We start from the raw sequence: 26008 nt of genomic DNA on the forward strand, positions 1-26008 counted from the left end.
AGAGTGTGTCTTTCACTTTCTCCGTACATCAATAAAGTCTCAAAATGTCATGCAGGGTTTGACATAATGAGGTAAAGAAAATGTCCATTGTGGCATTTTTGGCATCAGCAGTGCATGCAAATGTCTAAACAAGTTGGGGGCGCTTTGCTGCAAAACAAAGATGGAAAACGTGGTGGGAATGCATTCAGGCTCTTTCAGGCAGTGTTTTGTTTTACGATCGACGAAAGCTTGACTTCAGGGGTCTGGTGAAAGGAATACATAGAAACAGAATAAAGAGCCCACTGGTTTGTAAAGGAAGGATGAAATTCGTCAAGGCTAGTGTGTTTAACTGAAAGCATCTTTCTCAAATCCTCCCAGCTTTCTCATCATTTAACAGTACTGTACTATATAAAAATCAGTAGAGTCAGTAGAGGAATACTACAACTGATTACCTAAAAATTTGTTTTGGGAGCATACTGGATGTTCAGAAATTGCTTCACACAGTCTACATGTGCCCTTGAACCAGCGACTGTGAGTGATTCTAATCCATATCGTATCCAGCATACAGAATTATCAACATCCACAAATCAGATTTACTGTATTGCTATAGACATGGATACACTACACGTAACACTGACAAACCAAAATTGTTTAATAAAACGTGATAGCAACACCAAAATCTACAGATCATTATCAATTTGACTATTTCAGTATTTTCAGAGCTTGCCTAAGAAGGTACAGTACATCAGACAATGGCAGGTAGAAGCAGCCATTTCAAAGGATATTTAGTTTGTGCTGTTAAGAGAGAAAGTACGTTGCTTCTTTATAAACCTGTGGCTCAGAGTGCTTCACATATCACAAGATCATATTTGCATATTTTGCATTCTTTTTCAATTCATATCTTTATCAGGGACAAGACTTGGACTAAATCCTATATTTGCTGGGATTTATTGAAACCAGATACCCATTTCTTTCCAAATATTTCTCTAACACTGCTCCTTCATGAATAAATTTGATAGACAAATATCTAACATTTTGTACAGAACTAAAAGGTAACAATAAAAATAATATTGTTTATGCGATCTAATTTGATTACCTTCACTGAGAAATTGAAGTGCTCTACTAACTATTAAACAGAATGTTTAACACATGGAAGCTTTGCAATTATATTTTTGTGTGTGTGTGTGTGTGTGTGTGTGCGCGCACGCGCGTGCGTGTGCGTGTGCGAGAGAGAAAACAGCAGACCTGGGCTTATCTACACACAGCGAATACTGCAACAGTGGGCTAATTTTCTGAACGAACCCCATACTGTGGCCAAAGATCGAAAAATTGGAGACATGTGCAAAAACTTTTTAACCCTTTCTGTCTTCACATAAAATACATTTAGGAGAATTTTTCTTAAAATATTTGTTTTTCTGAGCCTTTTACTTTAGTAGAAATAAGACTGCCAAATTTTATGGATAGATAAACCAGCTAGACATGTATTATTATATTTTTCATTTTTTTACCATTAACATACTATTTGAATAGAAAAGCTAAAGTGGTCAGAAGTGTCTTCATGCTGCATACAAGATTAAAAACAGAGCTTGGTGGGGGGCAACTGCTGTAAAGCAGTCACTGTCTGCTTTACCACTGGCAAATCAATAAACAAGAACTATTCATTATATAGTGTCAAAACATACAGGATTAAAGAAACTTACACAATTGCACAAGAATTGTTATGGACAGCAAAGGTCCTCGATAGTATAGCAATCCACGACTAAGGTATAAATTCTTATTTTAATTACTGTACAAAAAAGATCCTACTTGGCTCCCGAGTGGCGCATCCAGTAAAGGCGCTCCGCGCGGAGTGCAGGATGTGCCCTATAGCCTGGAGATCGCAGGTTCGAATCACAGCCGACCGTGACCGGGAGTTCCTAGTGGGCGGCGCACAATTGGCTGAGCGCTGCCCGGGTAGGGAGGGCTTAGGTCGGCAGGGGAATCCACAGCTCACCGCGCATCAGCGACCCCTGTGGCCGAGAGGGCGCCTGTGGTCCTGCAGTGGAGCCGCCAGATCTGTGTTGTCCTCCGGCACTATATGTCTGGTGGCATTGCTGTGGATCTGCAGTGCGAAAAATGACGGCTTGGCAGGAGCACGTTTCGGAGAACGCGTGTTCCATCCGCCGTTTCCCGAGTCGGCGGAGGGGTTGCGAGCGGTGAGCCGAGGATACAGATAATAATTGGGCATGCTAAACAGGGGAGAAAACCGGGGTAAAAAATTGGCGACGACTAAATTTAAAAAAAAAAAAAAAAAGATCCTACTGTACCTGCAAGTACTTTAGACAACAAAATGATTATGTGATAAGACACAGCAAAGCCTGAACAGCTGTACTTTGTTCACACCCAAACAGAAGTGGGTGCAAGGCAGTGCAGAGAAACAATGGACTGCATTCATGATTTGGCCGGCTGTCACTAAAAAACACAAGCGCCATGAAGCTTCAGTGGAATGACACAAATGCTATGGCTTCATCCCAAGAGCAAAAAAAAACACTGTAACCCTTTCTCTCTTATAAGCTACTGTGCTGTTGCTCTCGGAGAACATGGGGGGGGGGGGTTAGAATTTGTTATGTAGAGAATAAATTAATGACAAAAGGTCTGTTAGAACTCTGGTGGCCCGTTGATTATTCTCATTAATATGCCAAGTGGAATCTCTCTGCACTTTCAATGAGACTCAAATTTCTGTTATTCTGCAATTACACTAAAAGTTTATATCAGCTTTCGTTTAAATGGTTGGCTTAAATGTTGTTAATTACAGAATCTACTCTCCTCCCTCCCCTCTCTGTCTACCCCAACTGTCCTGCTGGGTGACTTCAACATCTCTCTCTCCAACCCCAGCCACTGCTGGATTCCTCCCTCTCCTTCACTCCTTCGACTTCTGTCTCTCTCCATCCCCTCCTACCCACTAAGCTGGCCGTCAACTGGACCTCACCTTCTCCAGGGCCTGCTGCCCCTCCATCCTCTCTGTCACCCACCTGGACCTCTCTGATCACTATTTCATCTCTTTTTCTGTCTCTCCCCCCTCTCCCTGCTCCTCCTACCCCCACTGTCACCTCTCGCCGGAACCTCCACTGCTCTCTCTCACCTCCCTCCTATCGACTCCTTCTCATAACTCTCCGTAGACTCTGCTACCTCCTCCCTCTTCTCCTCCCTCACCTCCTCCCTCGACTCCCTCTGTCCCCTTACCTCCCGACCTGCTCGCCCCTCCCCTCCCCATCCCTGGCTCTCCTCTGCGCTCCACTCGGCAAGAATCACAAAGTGATCTGCTGAAAAGAAATGGAAGAGAACCAAACTCCTTGCTGCCCTAGACCTTTACTGCACTCTCCTCTCCTCCTTCTCCTCTACTCTCTCCTCTGCTAAATGTACTTATTTCCAATCTGTAATCCAAGCCTCCACTAACAACCCACGTAAACTATTCTCTACCTTCTCCTCTCTCCTAAACCCTGCCCCCCTCCTCTATCTCCCCTGATGACTTTGCCTCCTTCTTCTCTTCTAAAATCTCAGATATCTGCAAACTCTTTAACACCTCTCCCTCCCCCGCACCCCCTCCTGCTCCAACCCCTACACCCACTGCATCCCCTTCTAACTCGCCCGCCTTCTCCACCTTCTTGCCCCTCTCAGACTCTGACCTCTCCTCCCTGCTCCAGGGTCACAAACCCACCACGTGTGCCTTGGACCCCCTCCCCACTCACCTCTTTCAAGCTGCTGCTTCTGCTCTACTCCCCTTCATCTCCTCCCTTCTCAACACCTCTCTACTTTCTGGTCTCTTTCCCTCTGCCTTCAAAAAAGCCTCTATCACTCCCCTCCTCAAATAACCTACACTCGACCCCACCTCCCTCCAGAGCTACCGTCCTGTCTCCCTCCTACCCTTCCTCTCCAAAACCCTCGAGCGGACTGTACACCACCAGCTCTCTGCTTTCCTGTCCAACCACTCTCTGCTCGACCCTCTCCAATCTGGCTTCCGCTCTGCTCATTCCACTGAAACCGCCCTCCTGTCTGTCACCAACTCACTTAGCCCTTTCCGGTCCATTGCAATTATTCCTCACAGGTCCTTTGTCGGACTGGGTCCGACATCATTATAGCAACGCAAAAAAAGGTGTTTCTAGTCGTTTTTTCTCCGGAAAAAAACGAGAAAACCATTCAATTGCCGAGTGGGAGCGACAAGAGCCGAGACAAGTCGAAAAAAAAAAAAAAAAAAAAGGCGTATCTCATGAATAGTCATACATGGTATCTGGTATCAGATAACGGGGCGGGTCGTAAGTAAACAAGTTGGCTGACTGAATCAGCGCACAGAAAACACGGACATTTGCAGAGCTTTTTTGAGATGTTATAGTAATAAAATAATGACTTGGATCGTATTATTGAGGAGTTTGGTGATAAAACTAATGATCCGGAGATGATCGATCGGTATGTACGACTATTATTATTATTATTATTTATTTCTTACATAGGTGAACGCTATAGCAAACAAAAGGGTGGGGCGGGGCTGGAGATGCCTAGTGAGTGCTTTGTTGATATGCAGGGCCATTTAAACCCGTTTGACTGTGGAAAAAAAATACTTTTAAACAGCGCGTCTAAAATTAACTGCGCGTGTGAAAATTAATTAGACCTGACATGCCTGACGCGCGATTAATAAATGGACCGCAAAGGGTTAAATCTGCCTGAGCTGCCTCTCTCTCCTCTGACCTAATTCTCCTCGACCTCTCTGCTGCCTTTGACACTGTTGATCACTCTATTCTACTGTCATCTCTCGCTGACCTGGGGATCTCTGGCACTGCTCTGGCCTGGTTCTCCTCCTACCTCTCCAAATGCACTTACCAGGTAACCTGGCGTGGAGCAACCTCCACACCTCACCCTCTCTTAACTGGAGTCCCCCAAGGGTCAGTCTTGGGTCCTCTCCTGTTCTCTCTCTACACCCGCTCCCTGAGCCCCCCTCATCGCATCCTATGGTTTCTCATACCATTTCTATGCTGATGATGCTCAGATTTTCCTCTCCTTCCCCACCTCTGACTCCACCATCTCCTCCCGTATCTCTACCTGTCTGTCTGCTATTTCCTCCTGGATGCACTCGCATCACCTCAAACTCAACCTCTCTAAATCTGACCTCCTTTTCTTTCCCTCCTCCTCCCCCTCCTCTGATCTCTCTATCTCTGTTCCTCTGGAATCTACCACACTCTCTCCATCTTCCTCTGCTAAGAACCTCGGAGTCACCCTGGACCCCTGCCTCTCTTATTCCCAGCACATCTCCACTCTGGCACGCACTTGCCGATTCTTCCTGAGCAACATCCGAAGAATCCGACCCTTCCTCACCAACTACGCTACCCAGCTCCTGGTCCAGGCCTTGGTACTCTCCCGCCTAGACTACTGCAACTCCCTCCTGGCTGGCCTCCCTGCGTCCGCCACCCGTCCGCTCCAGCTCATCCAGAACTCCGCTGCCCGCCTGGTGTTCTCTCTGCCTCGCTTCTCCCACGCTACTCCACTACTCCGCTCACTCCACTGGCTCCCGATCACCGCTCACATCCAGTTCAAGACTTGTACTAGCCTACAGATGCCTTGACCAGACTGCACCCAGCTACCTCCAGACCCTCATCTTTCCCTACACCCCCATTTGACCTCTCCGCTCCGCCTGCACTAGAAGACTGGCTCTACCTCCGCTACGCTCCCCTGCCTCCAGAGCCCGCTCCTTCTCCACCCTTGCTCCGCAGTGGTGGAATGACCTTCCCACGGATGTCAGGACTGCCCAGTCCCTGACCACATTCCGGCGCCTCCTTAAGACTCACCTCTTCAGAAAGCGCCTGTAGAACTCCTCTGTTTGTATCCTGGGACACTATCACCCGTCATTTAAATGCGCTTTATTTTGCTCTTATCTGCCCCCTATTTTACTGCATTTTATCCTGTACTTCAGAATACTGTAATCTGCCAAGTGTTATTTAATCTGTAGTATTTTGTATTTAATCATAGCCTGATGTAACTATCACTATCTGCTGTATTATTGAATTGTGTTTTGTCACACTTGTACTTTGCTTGAACAAAAGTTATTGTATTTATCTTGCTCTTATTGTATTACTTGTATTGTAACACTTAATATATTTGCTTACGATTGTAAGTCGCCCTGGATAAGGGTGTCTGCTAAGAAATAAATAAATAATAATAACAGAATACAGTGCATACAATGATTACAGAAGAAGCATTCTAAACTCCCTAGGCCACATGCATAAAAGACATCGGTAATATCCGGCCATTAACAAAAATTACTGGGCAGTATTTAACACACGATTTATAAAACTACTGCCTGGTTATTTTGCCGGTCAGTAAAGGTCTCTACACATGGGACGCGATGCGACAAGTGAATGTATCGCGATACATTCACACTGATACAAGACATTCACACTGCCTGTAATGCGAAAGGCGACACTGAAGCGATGCAAAAAAAAAAAAAAAAACAGGATTGGTGTCTAATTTTGCAATTTTGTCGCACGGCAGCTGGGGAACTCACCAATGAGGAACAGCTTCCCTTGCATGCCTTCAGTAAACAATGGAAGAAGAAAAGATAATTCTTGCAGTATCAAAATACTCTGAGCTGTACAATAAAAAGACACAAAAATGATAAAGACACGGCAATGAGGGAGAACATCTGGGAGTCCATTTCCAGGGAACTGGATATAGCTGGTATTTATGATTCGGTTACCTTTACTGAAATTAAGTATTCTGAAAAGCTATTATGTATTTTACATTTTTATTAGCTGTAAAATACGTGTGATTTTTTTTCCAGCTGATGATACAATCGTGCGTGCCTGTCAAACAGTAAAAACTAAAATACCATATTTTTGTGTGCTTTTTATTAGTACTTGCATCGAAATGTTGATGCTTTTCTTATTTATCATCTCTGGATGCTTCACGTTACATTGATCTGTTTGTGATTAAATACAGAACCTTTACAGTAAAACAAATAAAACATAATATGGTTTAATTACCAATTAATATATATTAGTAGTGTCCTTAAATTTCTCGAGCTCCGACGGCAACTCGATGCATCAAATTAGAACCAGGTTTGATCTCCTGTTGCCGGTTTGCATTAAAACCTTGAGTGCGCTTCTTTTTGTGCTATTATTACGGTAGATAAACAATGTGTGCGCGTTGCTAGGATAGCACTTTCAGGCCTCTAGATTCGTGTTGGATATACCCGGTGTAATGACTGGAGTTGCTTCAATGCTTCGCATTCTTTTGCACTAAAAAGTGACAAGAACACAGGATATACCTTTTTTGTATAATCATTTCAAAAGAATACCAATATTGAATCTACCGATTTCCTTATTTTGATTCAAAGTAAGTTGTGTTTGGATTATATGGCAATTCTTTATATTATATATATATATATATATATATATATATATATATATATATATATATATATATATATATAAAGAACCTTAATTTAGTACGGGTAGTTAAATTAGTCAGGATTTGTGAGATTAATTAAAATGTTTTGCTTTACTTTGGTCATAAAACATTAACAGTAATGAACAACCATAGTTCAGCTACAAAGGCCTTCTGTTAAAATACGGTATTTGTTATTATTACAATGTTAAAAGGGACATCTGATGCGGACGCACGCATATTATTTTCAGTTGTTAACTCAAGGCCTTTTTTGTATTTCTTTTTTTTATAATCGAAAGTGTTCTGATGTGAATGTAAGCTGTGCCTTTTTGTTAACTATTATGCACAACAGTTATTGGTAGTTATTGGATCTTATGTAAAAAAAAGTTTGTTCTTTATTTTGAAAAATAAAACGTCAATGCATCGATTATCATTGATAAATGCCCAGGGTTCTCCCCAGGAATTCTGTGCAGCCGGGCGGCAGAAAATTATAGCCGGAAGCACTTTTAACAGAATAAACTTGCCTTACCTTAAATATGTAATATGAAGAAGAACTTGAATAATGTGTTGTCTTTCATTGACTATATCTGGTTGCTCTTTATGTTATACATTCTTTTTCATGACTTTTTTTTATTATGGTAAAATTACGATTTGACTGGGGAAAGACAACGTAGGTTTATTGGAGTTCACAAAAAAAAAAAAAAAAAAAACACAGTAACCTTTTCACTTCCTTTTTAGCTTAATTATTGAGCTTATTGCTTCATTTAAATAGTTCTTTAGGTTAAGTTTTCAGGGCATTTTGTTAATGTCTATTTTTGTTTTTCACTGTTCTACACTTTTTGAATGCAACTGTTCATTTTAACCTTTTTTTTTTTTTTTTACACAACAGTACTCACACACATTTGGTCACCATCATAACTATTGCATGAAACCAGAGTGTAATAATCCAGCAATTCTGCACTTAAACATTTGTATGTCAGCTGACAAATGTTCAGCTGATATCCCATCATGCCTTTCGTCTTAAAGGCGTACAGCCTCTATACATGAACCCCCAATATCTCTCACAAGCACCTGGGTACATATTTTTACCATATCACAACAAAAGGAATACTTTTTTATTGCATATGTATAGCTATTATGTACTATATATAACCTTACAGTACATTAATACGATAAAAATTGGACAGAATGATAATACCCGAAAATAATCTTAATATTTTTTAATAAAGTAGCCGGTGCAAATATATTATTAGGCTGTGGATTGCGGCGATCGCCGGCTTATTTTGAAAACCCTGCTTTCATTGTCATTATTTTTGCTTTGAAAATAAATCGGTTATTTTTTTTAGCAGTCATTTTAACGTTTTAGCCTCTCAAAGTGTTTAACACAGAAAACCCGCCTTTCAACTCTCTGATTGGTTAAATATTGTGTCAAGATGTAACACAGCTGTCATGTGGTTCAAAGATTTTTTTCACCCAAAAAAGCGCAAGTGATCTAGTCTGCTAGAAGCACAATCAATCCTTATTGTTAAAGGCACAGTAGCATCTGCACAACAGGCAGATCAGGATTTTTCAGCCGGGCGGCGACAGCCACTTTGCTGGGCGCAGGGCCTGTCTGAAAAGGCCTGGGTAGAACCCTGATGCCTATACAGTACGATAATTGAAGAAATTAGGTTGCCGATTGCACCGCTAATTAATTTGATATATCTCCTAATTAAACCATAGATATGCGTGTGTGTATGTTTACGTATGTACTTGTAAGTCGGTTATTATTTGTAATATTATATTGAAAAACCCAAACCTAATTTGAATACATTAACTAATTTTGTCTTAGACAGACACACCAATAGTGCTGGTTGTTTTGACGTGTTTTAATAACGTTTGTGAATATATTTTTATGGGGGGGGGGGATTTGCCATAACATCACCACTGGTGTGAAATGTAGGGTGCGTTGTAACCTGACGTTCTGAAAGAGGGTCTGAGAAATCTCTTCGGAGTGCTTCAGAGTAGAGAGTGACATGAAGACGGGACTCCAGTGGGACCCACGGGATTCCCGCAGTACGGGAAAAAAATTGTGTTAAATTTTGCAGGGTGGGATGGGATGGTACAGAAGTGAAGCTCACTGGAACAGGCGGGACCGGGAAATAAAAAAAATAAACCTCTCAGGACGAGCAAGAACGGGATTTAAGCTTCCGGGAATGAGAAGAAACAGGACTACTCTGCCACCAGCAGACAGGAAGAGTGTTTTTTTGCTCTTTAAAGTCGTAAAAGAGCCTAAGACATGGAACTTGACTGTTACCATAAACATACAAAATAATATTAACAGGTCTAAGTTGAATATATAAGCACATTAAATTTACCAAATTATGTTGAATCGCGCTACAATGAATCAAATAATACCAGTAAATATAGAGGGTGATCTCCATTTCCTGGTTTGGGGCCAAGAGACTGTGACCTCAGGCTCCTTGCATTTGCCAGTATGGATGACAGCGACAGTGAAAGGGAGAGTAGCCTAATTTTATCAGTTTTAGACACCTCTTATGAATGTGAATTATGTAGCGATGGATCTGACGTAGAGAGAGAAAACAAGGATTGTCTCCCGTATCAATTCGAGCCGTATGCCTCCGAATCAGAAGGTTGAAACTCGGATAGAGACTCCGACAACACCAACGCGGACGGACCGGAGGGACAGCAGATGTCCGCAGAGAATCGGTGTCTTGGCAACACGGAATGGTTAATAAAAACCCTTACGTTTAACAAATATTGATACTTAAAATATTTGATATTGCCCATAATTGTATAGTTATGTCAGTCCTTTAGTTAACAATACTGATACATTAATTATTGATACTAGCAGACTAACCGAACCCTGTGGATTGCTACTGGCATGTATTTAACATCTCTCTCTATATACATATGTACAGTATATTAAGGATGTGCAAATCATAATGCAGAGATGTCAAAGGCTACGATTTGGACTCTTGACCAGAGGGTTGTGAGTTCAATCCCAGGTGGGGGACACTGCTGCTGTACCCTTGAGCAAGGTACTTTACCTAGATTGCTCCAGTAAAAACCCAACTGTATAAATGGGTAATTGTATGTAAAAATAATGATATCTTGTAACAACTGTAAGTTGCCCTGGATAACGGTGTCTGCTAAGAAATAAATAATAATAATAAATAATAATGAATACGAAAATATCTGTACCTCCAAATAATAGTTGATCTCTGTTTATCATGGGATTATTATTATTAATTTCTTAGCAGACGCCCTTATCCAGGGCAACTTACAATTGTTACAGGATATCACAGGATTTTTTTTGAGAGGACAGGATGAGACAAGACTGAAGTTTCATTCCCGTGTCATTCTCTACTTTAGAGCGTGAATTTTTTCGAGCAACCTAAAATGGTTTGAAAATGGAAGTTGTCAGCGAGAGCAAGTTGTCAGTGAGAACAATGGTTCTCAATGACTGAAAACACTTTTGGTAAATGTTTTAAAAGACCTTCAATCTGACAGTGAGGATGAACATTTAAGCTATAAAATATGAGGAATATCACTTTTTTCCTCAAAAAACATTAAAAATGACAAATATAGAAATAAATAATAAAACTAGGTTTAGAATATACACAAATCAATATTACAAGCACAAGTAGTATTGATTGCAGTAGTAATGGTAGTAAAGGATTGAGTTGTATTGGATAGGAATGGACAAAGGTGTCTGCTAAATGTCTACTAGTAGTTGTAGTATGTTATACTCCTGGTGGGCTAGGCAGGTTGTGCCAATGTGAGGTGGGTTTCATAAACGTTTGTTTTGAGACCTTTCGAGGGACACAAGAATGATGGATTTTCTTTGCTACTGATAGTTTTATTTCTGAAATAATAAACAATGTTAGTTTGTCGTTCTGTCCACAGCCACTCAGTTTCTAATTGACACTTATATCTGCTGCATTGGAACATTATTAAAAGACAAAAATTAAAAGGACTGCGTATAGCAGTTATCTGCATCTAGTAGTCCGAAAGCGACAAATAAATTTAACTACAGTGAAACAATCGCTAATGCTGTTACACACGCATTAGTACAATTCAATAACTCAAGTAGTAATTATAGAAGTAAGAGTGAAAAAAGTAAAAGTATGACTTATTTAGTCATACACATTTGTTTGTTTGTGTTCAGGTTGATGATTACAACCATCAACAGGCTATTCTTGAAATGTTTGCTCAGAAAAACTTGGGAGAGGCACACCAGAATTCCTGGATATGTGGAAACCGTTGTACCTCTGTATACTGACAATGAATTCAGAATGCCACAATCCAGTTTTAATGCATTTTTCAACACATTTTTCTTTTTTTTTTAGTGTAGTACAACTAATATTTATTTATAAAACTACATACACGGACATTTACCTAGTGAATTTTGAGCTTCTTCCTCAGGTTGCTTTTTTTCCGTCTCGTCTTCGTCATCTGCTACATTGCTCTTTTCATCTTGATATAATTTTCTGTAAAAGTCTTCAAAATCAATTTGCAGTTCTTGATGACAGTCCCACCCTCTTGTTTGATTGCTAAGATCTGTCTGTCCCCGCCCCCCCGCGCCCATCAGTCTTTGTTTTGCTTTCTTCATACTTCGGTTGTTTTCAATAGTTTTCTCAGCCAACCTACAGTTGAATAACCGTGTATCCTCAGTAATATGCTTCCTTACTGTCTTGCAGAGCACAGTGTATTCAATCTTTGACTTCAGAGCTGCTGTTTGTTTAATTTCCCTTTTCTTCATGTCTTTTGTCTCTTGTGTGATCTAGTTGCATTTTGTACTCTGTGTTCCAGCAATGTTTTTTGCTGTTTCTGCAATTACTTGCGTCACTTCTTCATAGATTTTGTTTACCTCAGTTGCTTCATCTTTTTGCAGATCTTGAAGAGCGCTGAATCTATTCTTCAGTTCCAGTTTAAACACCAGGCTTTGCTTCTGGAGCATTTCTACATTGATTGTGTTGGATTTCATCATCGCTCTCTCCAGTGCTGTGTTTAGGTGTATTTTGCCTCTTACAAGTCTATGGCCACTTCCTGTGTTAAATTTGTTTAGTACTGTGACATCTTGTACAGTGTGCTTCTTGTTGGTGAGAATGTAGTCAATTTAATTCTTCACTCCGATGGGTCCTCTCCATGTCCATTTCCTGATGGGTTTCTTCTAGAAGGTGTTCATGATGAATAAGTTCTTGTGCTCTGTAAATTCGACTAGTCTGTTGCCTCTCTCGTTCCTGTCGCCACGTCCAAATTTGCAGACCGTATTCCCATCTTCTTGCTGGGCTCCTATTTTGGCGTTGAAGTCATAGATGATGAACTTATAGTGGCTCTTCCCATTTTCGTGTAGTTCTTGTACTTCTTCATATGAATAGCTTGTTGTTGGTGCATATACTTGGATGACCTGAAGTTTATGCTTCCTTGAAACTTTCACTATCAGTCTTGAGGACCTCTCTGATGCACTGTCAATCTCTACTACATTATTCTTGATTCTCTTGTGGGCAATGACTCCAACGCCTCCTGTTCATCCATCTGTAGTGCCTCGGTAGAAGAGAAGATGTCCACTCGAGTTCTAGTAATCCTTCGTTTTTTTGCAGTTCTTCGCTTAGTACTACGATGTCCAACTTGATTTTTCCAAGTTCTTCTTTCAACTCTTGAAGTCTTGCTTCACCTGAAAGAGATCTGCAGTTGTACATGGCCAGGGTCAGTGTTCTGTGGCAGCCTAAAATCGTAACCTGGTGATTCTTAGCACCCTCTGCCTTTATGCCTAACCGACCGCTGCCTTTGTTGGTGGCATTCCAGCCTCCAGGGAATGAGGGCCATGTTTTTGTCTGTGCTTTCATCATGGGGGGGTTGGCCATAACTCTCCACACTGGCCAGGCAGGTTGGCGAGTGGCCCTTCCACTTTGGCCGAGTATGTTACTCAAGCTTTCACAGCATGGTTGAACCTGCCAGTCAGGGGACCCCGCTGTACTTTGTCTTGAGAACCCATTGTCACCCTCCTGCCACTCTGGAGGCAGTAGAAGTTGGACTTTAGGAGGGATTTCTTATATATAATTTACCTTGCATGTGAACATACTGAATGTATTTAGAGAATGCACCAAGTTCTCTGCACTGTAATGTCACTCGCTAGAACTCAGATTTTATCCACTTGGAAAACTTATGTTCTTGTACATTCAATTTGCCTAGTTGTTGTTGCTTAAAATATCTGCTTTAAAACACAGTTTGATGCATTTATTAATATTGGTTATTTCTGTTTTGTGACAGGAAAACCGATAGTTATATTAATGTTACTAAACAAGTAACAAGTCAATCAGAAACATAAAAATGGTGCTAACTGCTCTAGCATAAAGACCTAGTTAAATCTGGCTTCAGATGTACAGATCGCATGTGAATAAAGCTTATGACAAAATGGCTGAGCAATGGGATTACTTACTTCACCATATTCAGCTGATGATTTTGTTTGCAACTATCAGCAGAACCAGTATTAGCCAGATTTAAAAACCACTTCACAGCAGATAAAGGTGAAAGAGATTTTTTCTTTTGTTATTGCAAATGTGGTACAGCACTGAACTGCTGTATTAGCATACAAAACTGCCTGGGGTGCTCTTAGGAGTTACAAAAGCACTGCAAGCCATTTAACAAAGCAGAAACAGAGGTGTATACAAGATAGTAGGCCTATACCATGTACTTTGTTCTATGTTAAATACAATAAGTACTCCACAACGGCTAGTTGCAAGGTCAGATATGTAAACTGGGAGCAAGCTAACTAGCTAAGCTGAATAAAATGGCACATACTGTACCACATTGCATTTCCTGTCCCCATGAAAATGTCAGTTACACAGCCTAGTTGTATGGATTAAGGACTTATTTTGTAAAATGCAACTCAAAAGTCTGCTGCAATGAATTCGTTATGGTTTGATGTTCATTAACTATTCTTTAAGTTTAGTCATAAAATTATTGATGTTGGATTCCTACATTCATATGTATTCAATACCATTCTATGTATTCAGTGTTACTAAAAAAAAAAAAGAAAGACTAGTGTTGGCTTTCCAATTTAGTCTCTAAAGGTAGTTTAAAAAAAGGTCAAGAAATGGTTTCAATACATAGTTTATGTGGATATGAACACACATATGCAGTTATCTGTATATTGTGGGTAAAGTGAGTAAAATGTTTTTAGTAGGCCTATTTATTCTGTCTTCTTTTATGTGTGTAGCTCACATTTGTTTTTCTTTTAAAAGCAAATGTTTATTAAATAGGTCTATATTGTTTCTGCAATAACGATTTGGGATACATATTTGAAGTGTATACTACAATTAAATAACATCTGAAACATTTTCCTTCTGGGTGGTCTTCAGATCCAGTTGTCTTAAAGAAACACAAACCAATAACCAACAGTCAGTTTCCTTACCACTTTTCAGATTTACCAGCAGTATTACTGGTCCCCTGGTTTATTGTGTTGCTTTTCTTTAGCTTCTCCACTCTACCTTCACTCAGGATACGCAAATACAAGCATTTTAAATGGAACCAACTGGATATTGGTGGCTTTGCTGTAGGTCACATGATATAATGGTCCATTGAAATGAGACTGAACTGCAACACGTGAATGATTACCGCTGAAATACCAGCACATTCCAAATAAAAGTATAACACAAGCTAATAAACCAACAAATCTTCAAGAGAAGAAAATTGCTAGTGCTGATAAGAAAATGGATTTTAAAACCTTGGTTACCACTAATGGGCACTTTATTGTATCATAGGCTAAAAAGTTTATTTACATGTTATTGTACAATATATTTAATTGGTATTCTAGTAAGAAGAAGAAGAAGAAGAAGAAGAAGAAGACGACGACTACATATACATTTTTGTATGTGTTATTACTAATGCTATGCTCCTGGAAATACCTGTATTGGAAGCATTGGCCACCTATTTGCTCCAGCTTCCTGGAACTCCGTCCTCAGAGTGAGGGTGCAGTTTAGTCCACTCATGCCACCATTGACCTCTCTATTTAGATCGCCTCAATTTTCCCTGGCCAGATGTGGAATTTATATTTTTATACACACTTATATACACCGTCACAGAGGTGATACAAACAAACAAACAAAAAAACCTGTGCCGCAAGGCTGCTACCTCATTATTCTCAAATTATAGATCGAAGTGTATATAAAGCTTCGCCAGTTATTTGTCAGATGTCAGGACTGCCCAGTCCCTGACCACATTCCGGCGCCTCCTTAAGACTCACCTCTTCAAACAGCACCTGTAGAACTCCTCTGTTGTATCCTGGGACACTATCACCCTTCATTTAAATATGCTTTATTTTGCTCTTATCTGCCCCCTATTTTACTGCATTTAATCCTGTACCTCAGAATATTGTAATCTCCCAAGTGTTTAATCTGTAGTATTTTGTACTTAATCATATCCTGATGTAACTATCACTACTTAATCATATCCTGATGTAACTTTCACTATTATCTGCTGTATTATTGAATTGTGGTTTGTCACACTTGAGAATTATTGTATTTCTTGTTCTTATTGTATGACTTATATTGTAACACTTGAATGTATTTGTATTTGCTTGCGATTGTAAGTCGCCCTGGATAAGGGCGTCTGCTAAGAAATAAATAATAATAATAATAATATTTGTCCAGAAAAGCAAAACACTTCATATCACGGGAGAGTATCACAAAGAAAACAGGAATATGTAGAGGAATGCACTTACTTTGGTGACCACGTTTTGTACGAGCCCAATGCTTAAGTTGTATTTCCTGTCAAAGCACAGACAATCTGCCTTGTTGATATCGTTGCTACTGTCATTCCCATGAATATAAGCAGTCCTGCTGTCATTTGTTGTATTTACATATGAAACCGGGTTTATTGTCGTATTTCCCAAAGTCACAGTAGCAGATTTACAAGTGTAGCCGGGCTGGGCTAAAAGAAGAGAGTCTGAATTCTGGCTGTATCCAATAAACAAAGCGGGGATCCAGGTTAGGAGAATTAGTTGTTTCTGGTATTTCCCAAATCCCCCAAGATAAGGCGCCACAGATTCGTCATATTCACGGAGCACCCCCGAAGAAGTGTTTTCGGTAGCCACAGAGCCATTTTCTGGAAATTCTGGGTTTACCTCTTCAGAGTTCAGTCTTTCTTCTACGGCCATCGTGTTTTTTATTGTCAGTTTAAATCGTATCTTTAAAGCACGTCTGTGCTTGACAATCCACTGCAGTCGTTGGCTCTCAGTGACTGCGCTTTGTTACAAAAACAAAATACAACGTAGTCCATTTAAATATATATATATATATATATATATATATATATATATATATATATATATATATATATAAAATATAAAAACAACAATTAAAATCTGGAAAATATCTAAATGTACATTACTTAATTATTAATAAATAAATATATATATTTTAAACTGAACAGCGAATTTATCTAACACGAGTCGGTAGCATGTATCCTACTAAGATTCGAGAGAGACAGAGAGAAGCCGGCTGAATCCTTAACATCGAGGACTGGACGTACAGAAAAAGAAAAAAAAAACTATTTTCCCTGTTGCAATATTTAAGAAATCTGACAAACCGGACTATAAACTCATTCCGGAAGAGTCCAATCCTGAAGCTACAAACCCAGCCCCTTTCCCGTTGAGGCTACAGGTAACACACCTGTATATAAATACACTCGGTGCTTTCAATGGGGAGACTGCATCGTTTTAAATTAATTAGCTGCATTCTTTCACGTCTGGTGCCCTATACTAGTACTATTTTGGCAATCACACAAATCAAACAAATAAACCATAATTTATTCTTCCATGGTTTCCGCTTTAAAAAAAAAAAAAAAAAACGCAATGACTACTTAGCATGTGGTTTCAGTCTCGCATAACAAGCAACGTAAACTTACCTCCGCCCACCTGAATCACCTAGTTTACCACGATTGGAAAACAGGGATGACGAGATGATAAATTGTACCGCATTCTAGGGGTATTGTCGGGAAAGAGCAACGAGGAGCATTTTGTCGCATGTGGGTGTTTGAGTAGCCTACAGACTGTATAGTCGAGGTTTTGCATCTGGTAATGGTAAAAATAACAACCGCAGGTTCATATGCCAGAAACAAAACCCGTAAGAGATACCTAAAATACCAATATATAAATAACATATTATGCATCAATGTAAACCGATGTACAGATCACCTCTACTGGAAAACAATCAGCCACAGGAAGACAGACATTGCGCACATTTCTAATTATTTATAAATCACCATCTATAATTTAAAAGCCACGTGCATTGGGACTAAACTGTCGAATACGTTGTTGTTGTTATTATTATTATTATTATTATTATTATTATTATTATTATTATTATTACTGCTGCACAATTCACATCTCAAAACTCATCTTTTTCTAAGATACCGGGTCCAATAATTAAAACACTTCAATCAGGTTTGTATCGTCTTATTCACACCTGTTTTTTATCATAATTGTTTCCATTGAATTGTTACATGTGTAGTAAAAACGGAATTCTGTGCAAGAGTTGTTACGTGTTGAATACTTAAAAAAAAAAGCATTCATTCATTCAAAACAGCTATGGACAAATGTTTTGCATCACCCTATAGAATTAACACAGTTTGCTTCATAAAGTCAAATGAAGGTCAACACTAACATATTTTAGGAAAAATGCCGTCTTATAAAGTCGAAGCATATGCATTAGTAATTATGTAATGGACGTCTTATTCAAGGCTTCATGGTAAACGCACTCATTACATTAGTCGTAACCACATACTTTGCATATACAGTAGTGTGTGATATGAGTGACCTTATAAGTTACATCTGTTTTGAAAAATCAGCCACTCAAGTTGTACAGCAACACATGATACATCACAAATTGTACAGTACAACATTTGTGTTCCTGTTGCTGATTGTTGTTGTAACAACCTGTGTTGAACATACAGTAATTGCTGACAAGACAAGCACCATCTTCAAACACTTCCTTGTTGTTTACAAGAGGATGTGTATGATTTGCTGGAAAAAAACTGAAAGGACATCAAAACCTGAAGCTCAATATGAAAAAAAATGTATAAATAAAAGTAATACAGGATAATAAATTATGCAATAAGGAACAAAGATACCTAAGGTACTTCATCCGAGTATGCAAACTAATTATACACCACTGAACCATGTTCCAAGGGCCAGTATAAATATGATTAATAGGCAATCTTATTGTCATGTTCAACAATGTGAATACACAGTTTACAAAGATGTATAGAGATTACAGCAGTAAACACATAATGCAAAGATGGCTTGTCTGCAAGCAGAGACCAGTATTCTGCAAATATTATCTAATGTTTGTATGCGTAAGTAATTGTATTCATTCATACTAAAGAGAAGTTTCCAATATTTAGAATATAGTCACATCTCTACATTTTCTTTGTCAATTCTCACCAAGCCTGCACATGAGCGTGCCCAGTTTGTATGATGTTAATACCTTTGTGATATACTTACACATCCGCAAGGCAGCCCATATACTCAATTACAGAACACATCATGGATAAGTGATCCGCTACAAGTTGAAAAGGTTGAGTTGAAATTCAAAAGGTAACTAATGCATCCAAACCACTAAGCATTTATTAACAGTGCATAGAAGGTAAACAAAAATATGGCAAAATAATACATTCAGGCTTCTCTTTGAAGTGATAACATGTGTGCAGTTTTTGATAATTATGGTGCCTCTCATCCTAAAGAAATTGGAGACAAAGAGGGTGTCTGTTAGTGAGGGACACTGGCGTTTGTATCTAACCCCTGTAACCCACTGAGGATACAACACATAACATAATTTTAGGGACACAGCAGACAGGCTTTTGTGGAAGAATCTTGGGGAGGCCTTCATCCAGCAGTGGATTGAAAAAGGGTGAAGATGATGATGATGATGATATATGTACATGATAAATGTCAATTGTATTGCAAATCCATATTGGTTTTTCACATGGCAACACATGCTAGTAAGGGTAATATTGTACCTTAGTACCATATATTAAGTATGCTTTCACAGCCAAGACCAACCAGTGTTACACAAGTGTTAAGAAGTCATAACTAAGAAGCACTCAAGCTGTCCAAGGTCTTAATCATTGGTTGCTTACTAGCCTACGAATTGCAGGCTGAAAAATAATTTGTGCAACTTCAGCACATGAACATCTCTGATTACAGCACTATTTCAGCAATGTCCACTCTCCCTGTTTCATCTGCAGTATAGGTCTACAACATTCACATCTCACGCATTCACTGGTACAACAGATGTCATACAAACATACTCTAACAAGGTCTGCACAAGCCAGCACCTATACTGTGATCAACAACACAGTGATCTGAAGTACTGCTGATCATGCTGTAGTTTACTGCTCCCACTAAACCCCTCTCTTCATACTGAAGATGAGTCGGTTCAAGTTAATTTGATGTTTCTGGTAAAACTGCTGAATACATTTCAGACCCTGGACCCCTTTTTTGAGTAGCTATCAGTGCAATTGATGTGTAATCGTTGACCGGACTAGTATTTGCATTTCTCCTGGTAAGTGAATTTCTGTAGCCATGACACAATCCTAGTACTTATCCTACTCTACAGTAACCTGATAGAAATGTGCATGCAAATGGTTAACATGTAATGTAACTTTTCAGACATACACAACTAAACATATTGTAGTGCACATGGATAGTGGTGTAAAGATAAAGGCATTAGCTTGAATTAGCTTTACCTCGAAATGGATTTAGTTATGGATCCATTTATGTTGTGTCCACTTACAGGAAGGTTTAATGTATTTCTAAAATAATACTGTACCAGCATTTTGTATCTACCTGAATAAAATGTAAAAGAACCACTCGCAAACAGGGGTGTAAATCATTTTGAAAATTGGTGTTAAACGATTTTGAAAGTTTAGCACCAGAGAGCCTACAGGTGCTAAATTATCAAACCCTGGCCTAATAATGCCCCCTCATAACTTCCCACATGACACAAACCTTCTCTCCTGTGTATGTGGATGAGTGTGGGGGGGGGGGGGGGTCATGTGAGTACTCCAAACCCAATGAGAAACTTTCATCATATATGGTTGCTAAGGAATAAAAATAAATACAAAAAAACATATCTACTGGTGGCAGAATTTTATGTTGCTGGCGCTACAGTGTATGAGGTACTCTGGTACCAGAATCTGGCAGAGCAGGTAGCACAACTGATTTGAGTCAGATATTGTATAATGGTTGTGATATGGTATTGCAAAAGATAAGAAACATGTTTCAGTTCAATTTGAAAATATTCTCACTGTGATACTAAAGCATACTAAAGGTTCGTACCATTATAGCTACCCTGGCACGACCATATCCTCTTTTTATAAATCTATTGCATTGTAATTGAAGATGGTTTGATATATTTAAATAACCATTCATTTTCAATGTATTAAATACAGACCACAAAAAAATTAACTGGATTCTTTATTGATTTAAAGATAAATTCACTATCACAACAGAGTGCCCCAACCTTGTTTGTAAGTAATATTAAATATACCTAATGTAAGCAATAACCCGCTACCTAGGTTTCTTTAATCAGAAAAGTGGTAACTTGTCCTGATGGCTTCTGCTACTGGATATCTGAAGGACAACACTCAAAATCGCCTAACCTCAGTAATGGATACATTATAATTTGCAAGACTCCACCATGATTCTGTCTGCAATTGGATTCAACCTACAGCTTTTGAGACCAGGGTCATCACAGCATCATGTACTAAAAATAAGATTGGCTTTCTCAGTCAGGTGCCAGAGAGATTTACACTAGCCCTTGTATGGCTAAAAGGCTATTAAAGGTAACCGTACATCGCCGATTGAGAGAAGGAGGGCCTGTAAATATACTGAAGGCTGAAATTGAATTGGAGAATTCCTAGTTAATTTGGAAACACTGATTTTTGTTTATCATATTTTGTTTATTATTATTATTATTATTATTATTATTATTATTATTATTATTATTATTATAAGTCACAAAACAGATGGGGGACAAGGGTTTGAACACATCTCAGTCTGGGCATCAACCTAACCCACAAGGACCTCACAAACAACCACACATCTGGGAGCAACTCTGCTTGAGAGAAGCCCGAGACCGAATAGTAGGACTGCTTGTTCATAGTTGCATCAAGCTGCATTGATGCAGCTATTTGGGGAAGCTCACATTTCTTTCTCAGTCGACATTTCACTTGACTGTAGCTGTCTCAGTTGCTTAATTTGCATATTTTAGTTTACATTTTAAAGAAAATCCTGGGGATATATCAAATACAAACTTGATTTAATTAATCAAAATTATCTTGAAATATTATGCTGAATGAAACATTCCATAAAACAGTCATTTATTTTTTAAATAAAAAAGGCCCAGTGACTTTGTTAAGTAACCAGTAACTTACAGTATGTGGGGCACTGTATTTTTATGCTGTCCTTTCTTCTGAGTCATAAAGCACACGTGTTCTTCATCACTATGCTCTCCACCCTCTGCAAACACTGCTGAAGCTAGTTTGTATTATCAGGGACACCTTTGACTATATAACAAGAATGTAAAGAAAGTATAGAAGATGAGATTTCACCAGAAGGCAAAACTATGATATGGTAGAATGTTAACAGGCACCAATGATTTATATGATATTGTAGTGTAAAATTATTGTGGAACCTGCCAATTTACATTTTTTTTTTCATAAAGCACTAGGATAAAGCAGTACTTTTTGAGGCAGACTTACAATTAATAATTTAATTCTGAATATATATGAACACCTACTGTATTCATTCGTTATATGAGAAGTGTAAATGGGTTTTCCATTATATTCTTCCCCTTTGAAACATATAAACATGTCTTGCCTTGCAGTATTTATTAAGCACTTCTTTAAGGTGATCTACTGTAGATCCAAAGCATGTGTTTTGTACTGTCCTATCAATTGGAAATAGATTTTCCTTGCAGTGGTAAAAAAATAGATTGGTCATCAAATCCCTAAATTGTTTTAAATGGTTATTTTAGGCATAACCCATGAAACTGACTTTTTATAATGTCTAATCTGGTCATATACATTATATTTTGGCTGGTAATAAGTGTAAAAGCACCCCCCTTCAATCTTCAGAACATAAATATTTGATGTACTTATCTTTAATGAAAATCCCTTCTGTCATGTACAGAATGTTATTAGCAGTTATATGCACCCCATTGTCATGGCAACGCAAGAAGAGAATGCATAGTAAATGACTACAGTGCATCTATAACAGAAAAATACAGTCGAGACACCTGCTGTCTGTGCAACACAACACATCACACATGTAGATGTTTAAAGTTAGTAAAACTCATCATAAAAATTCTACTTGACTACAGTACAATAGCACCCTAAAGGAATGATTAGGATTTTTTTAAAATATAATTTTGTTTATCCCAAATATAGATTTGTTTTCCCCAGCCAATTCCTTGATAAATGAGGTGGATGGAGGATCCAAATATTGCCGCCCTTTAAATCTATATTAATCTGGTTGGTGTCGCTCAGGGACACTACTATTGATATTATTAATATAATAGATTTTCTAACTTAACTCTGAAAATGTTTAATTTATTTATTAATAATTGATCTATGATTCTGTCTCATATACAATATTTCAACATGCGGGTAATCACAGCACAATTTAAATGCTAAAACAACTTGCATTCATTAATTGTCTATTCAGTTACACAAAATACCCATTTCTTCACAAGAAGGTGACAATAAAAGCTTACTAGATATTCCCCTTTGTCAAAGCCCTTATGTTAAATAATTAATTGAACCCTATTGCACATCACCAGAGATCAGCTCTATTCTGGATTGCCAGCGCCCTCTATTGGTAAATATAAGTTTGTGCTCCGGTAGTGATGGTGATTTTTCAAACATTGCTTTTCTTTTGTTTATCTCTGTTCTTGACACTTTTATATACCAGAACAGCATAACAATATACAGAGACAACTGAATGAAAACATAATGTTTGTTACAGTACACTGACACAAAGTTATCAGTACAATCTGGACAGGGTCAAAAGCGACAGGAGCCTGTTGCTAGGCAAATGACTGATTCGGTTGAAGTTAGGAAGCAATACCTAACTGACTTTTGAAAATAAAAATTCAAGTCCTTTAAAAAGGAAAGACCAAAACACTATAACCGCAGGGAGCAGCTAGTCTAGTAACTTGCATGACTTTGCCTCAGATGTTATCCACTCTGTAATACTGTTATTTCCATGTACACTGGATGTGCCTTCAGTAGAACTGATTGCATGTAGATTTTGCACAAAAAACATTCACTAGTCTTTTAAAAGAAACCTTCACACCAAAACTATATATGTATACATTCGCCTTCCACATTCGCCACATCTTAGTCCGATTCCCAATAGGACTTAACTCTGCTTTGAATTGTTAGTTATAAAATACGATCAAACATATACCTTGATGTCACATCGAGATGATTCACGTTCAGGCCTTTCACCTATAGAAGCGTGGGTTCTGGCTCAGCTCACAAGTGAAATGAGGTGTGAGGTCTCAACATTAGAAAGGCTGAGCACACAAAATGTCAGTCTCTGCTTAAGAGACGCAGGCAGACTAGCATTCGCCTTTCTTACACTACCTCCTGAATGGCAATGCAGTAGACAGAAAACATAAGAAATAAAGAAGCAATGAAGAATACAGATGTGTTATCATTATTGCTTTATTCTTGCCATTTCTTTTAATTAATCTTTAATAATAATAACAATAAAAAACAGCCATTTTAAATTTTCTGGGAATGCATGGTCTGATGCAAGTAACACTGCTGTTTTAATTCTGTATTATAAATTTAAAAATTATTATATAAATCATTTATTTTTAGATCTCAATAATTTACTATTTACAAAAGCTTACAAGTAAACAGTTAATACATACATTTAAAGGAACTATAAGAGATCCTTCAGACACAGCCCCCTCTAGTGAAGCAACACTCCGTGTGCATGGGCAACACTCCGTGTGCATGGGCACACTGCGAAGTCCATCGTAATTGTCCAAGTCCCTTATTTCAGTAAAAATCACAATTGCATTCATAAATATTTTAAAATACTGATTGCTACATTGTGCTGCGTTACACAGGGAAGAGTACAAACCAGTCTGGATTATAAAGGCCCCTATACAAGGATACATATTGTGTACTGTCCTGAACACACCAGAATGCAAACACAACTGTAAAAGGATACCAGACCCTTAATGTTAAACTATCCTTAAATTATGAATCCTTGTGAAAAACCCTTACAATCAACTATATGATTATATTTTAAGCAGTGCGGATGCTGAGCTTGCTTTAAACATGACCACAAACGTCTACCAAAATAAAATATAAAAAGTGAGATGAATGTATAGTATAGGGTTTAATTACATTACTTTAAAAGTAATAAATAAACAATATTCTGCAAAACCTTGTACATCTGGAATTTTACATTATTAAAATACACCTGTATCACTGCGATATAAGTACAATCTCAACCCTATAAGTACTTGTGTTCATTTTTTTAAATGTAACACTCCAAGTTTTGAACAGTTTACCAGTATCACATAATTATATAGCAATTAGCTACTGGACTTAAATAATCAACTTTCTGCTATACAGTACTGGTGTGTTATTTTTGCTTGAGTATTTTCCATAGGTATTCAATGAAGTTTAGCAAACAGTTGTAATGGTGTGAATCATGTGTAGAATGGTACCACAGTGGAAACATTTTTCACATACACATGGTACACAATGGTATGGACCAATACACCAATTTCACTGGCATGGTTCCATATCAGTACATTTGTGTGATATATATCAATATCACTTTATTCCAAATCCATGATATTGCCTTTACCGGTAATGCAGTGATTTTCTAATGGTCCTGCTAGGGTAACACATTGTTATAATGGTATCCAAATGGTTCAATAATACTGTAAATGTGTGTGCTTGTGCTTTACATATGCATTTAAAATGTTTCTATACACATCAATGTTTAACAGCTTATATTTTGTTGTGTGTGTGTCTAATATGTATATATATATATATATATATATATATATATATATATATATATATATATATATATATATATATATATATGTTTGACACTATCTTTAAAGGTAATTACAGCTTGGAGAATACACTGTAAACAAATCAAGGGCAGTGTACCGTAACTTTACTAATTATACTGCAAATTTGTTAATACTTGTGTCATTTATTTTTACTTTCATAGTATCTCAGAGGAACATCATAACAATAATGTTTATAGCTTTCTAATCTATTTACAAAATACTGTCTGGGATTAAAATTAAATTAAGGCAATGCTACCTCTTCATTATACTTCAAGAAGCACTAAACAATCAAAAACTCATAACAAGTCTTAAGGAAGATTATTTAGCAGTTTAATTGAACACAATGTAGTGTTTTTAACTGGATAGGGGCACTGTAATTAAAATGTAATCTTAGCTAATTTTATCCTGTTCGTCATAACATCTTTAATCCAAACTAGCAAGGCAAAACTCAACAGATTTTCTTTTGTGTGTGTATTTCTTCTATTCAGCTGCATATC

At 38.2% G+C, this 26008-nt stretch overlaps 1 protein-coding gene across 3 annotated transcripts in view; it reads right to left on the minus strand.

Annotated features, from left to right (window-relative positions):
• The window catches only part of LOC117400479 (solute carrier family 22 member 23), a 76432-nt gene extending 58921 nt beyond the window's left edge, over window positions 1–17511 (minus strand). Inside the window, exons 1-2 of one of the 3 annotated variants that reach the window (XM_059022695.1) lie at window positions 17305–17511; window positions 16121–16643 (exon numbers count right to left, since the gene is read on the minus strand). In XM_059022695.1, the coding sequence (XP_058878678.1) occupies window positions 16121–16555 (435 nt within the window). In that variant the 5' untranslated portion in view covers window positions 16556–16643; window positions 17305–17511. Of the gene's footprint in view, window positions 1–16120; window positions 16644–17304 lie in introns of those variants that run through there. The other 2 variants (XM_059022697.1, XM_059022699.1) reach the window with 2 other exon arrangements.
• Window positions 17512–26008: the final 8497 nt, after the last annotated feature.

Source organism: Acipenser ruthenus, chromosome 4, assembly GCF_902713425.1.
Source record: "Acipenser ruthenus chromosome 4, fAciRut3.2 maternal haplotype, whole genome shotgun sequence".
Lineage (NCBI taxonomy): Eukaryota > Metazoa > Chordata > Actinopteri > Acipenseriformes > Acipenseridae > Acipenser > Acipenser ruthenus.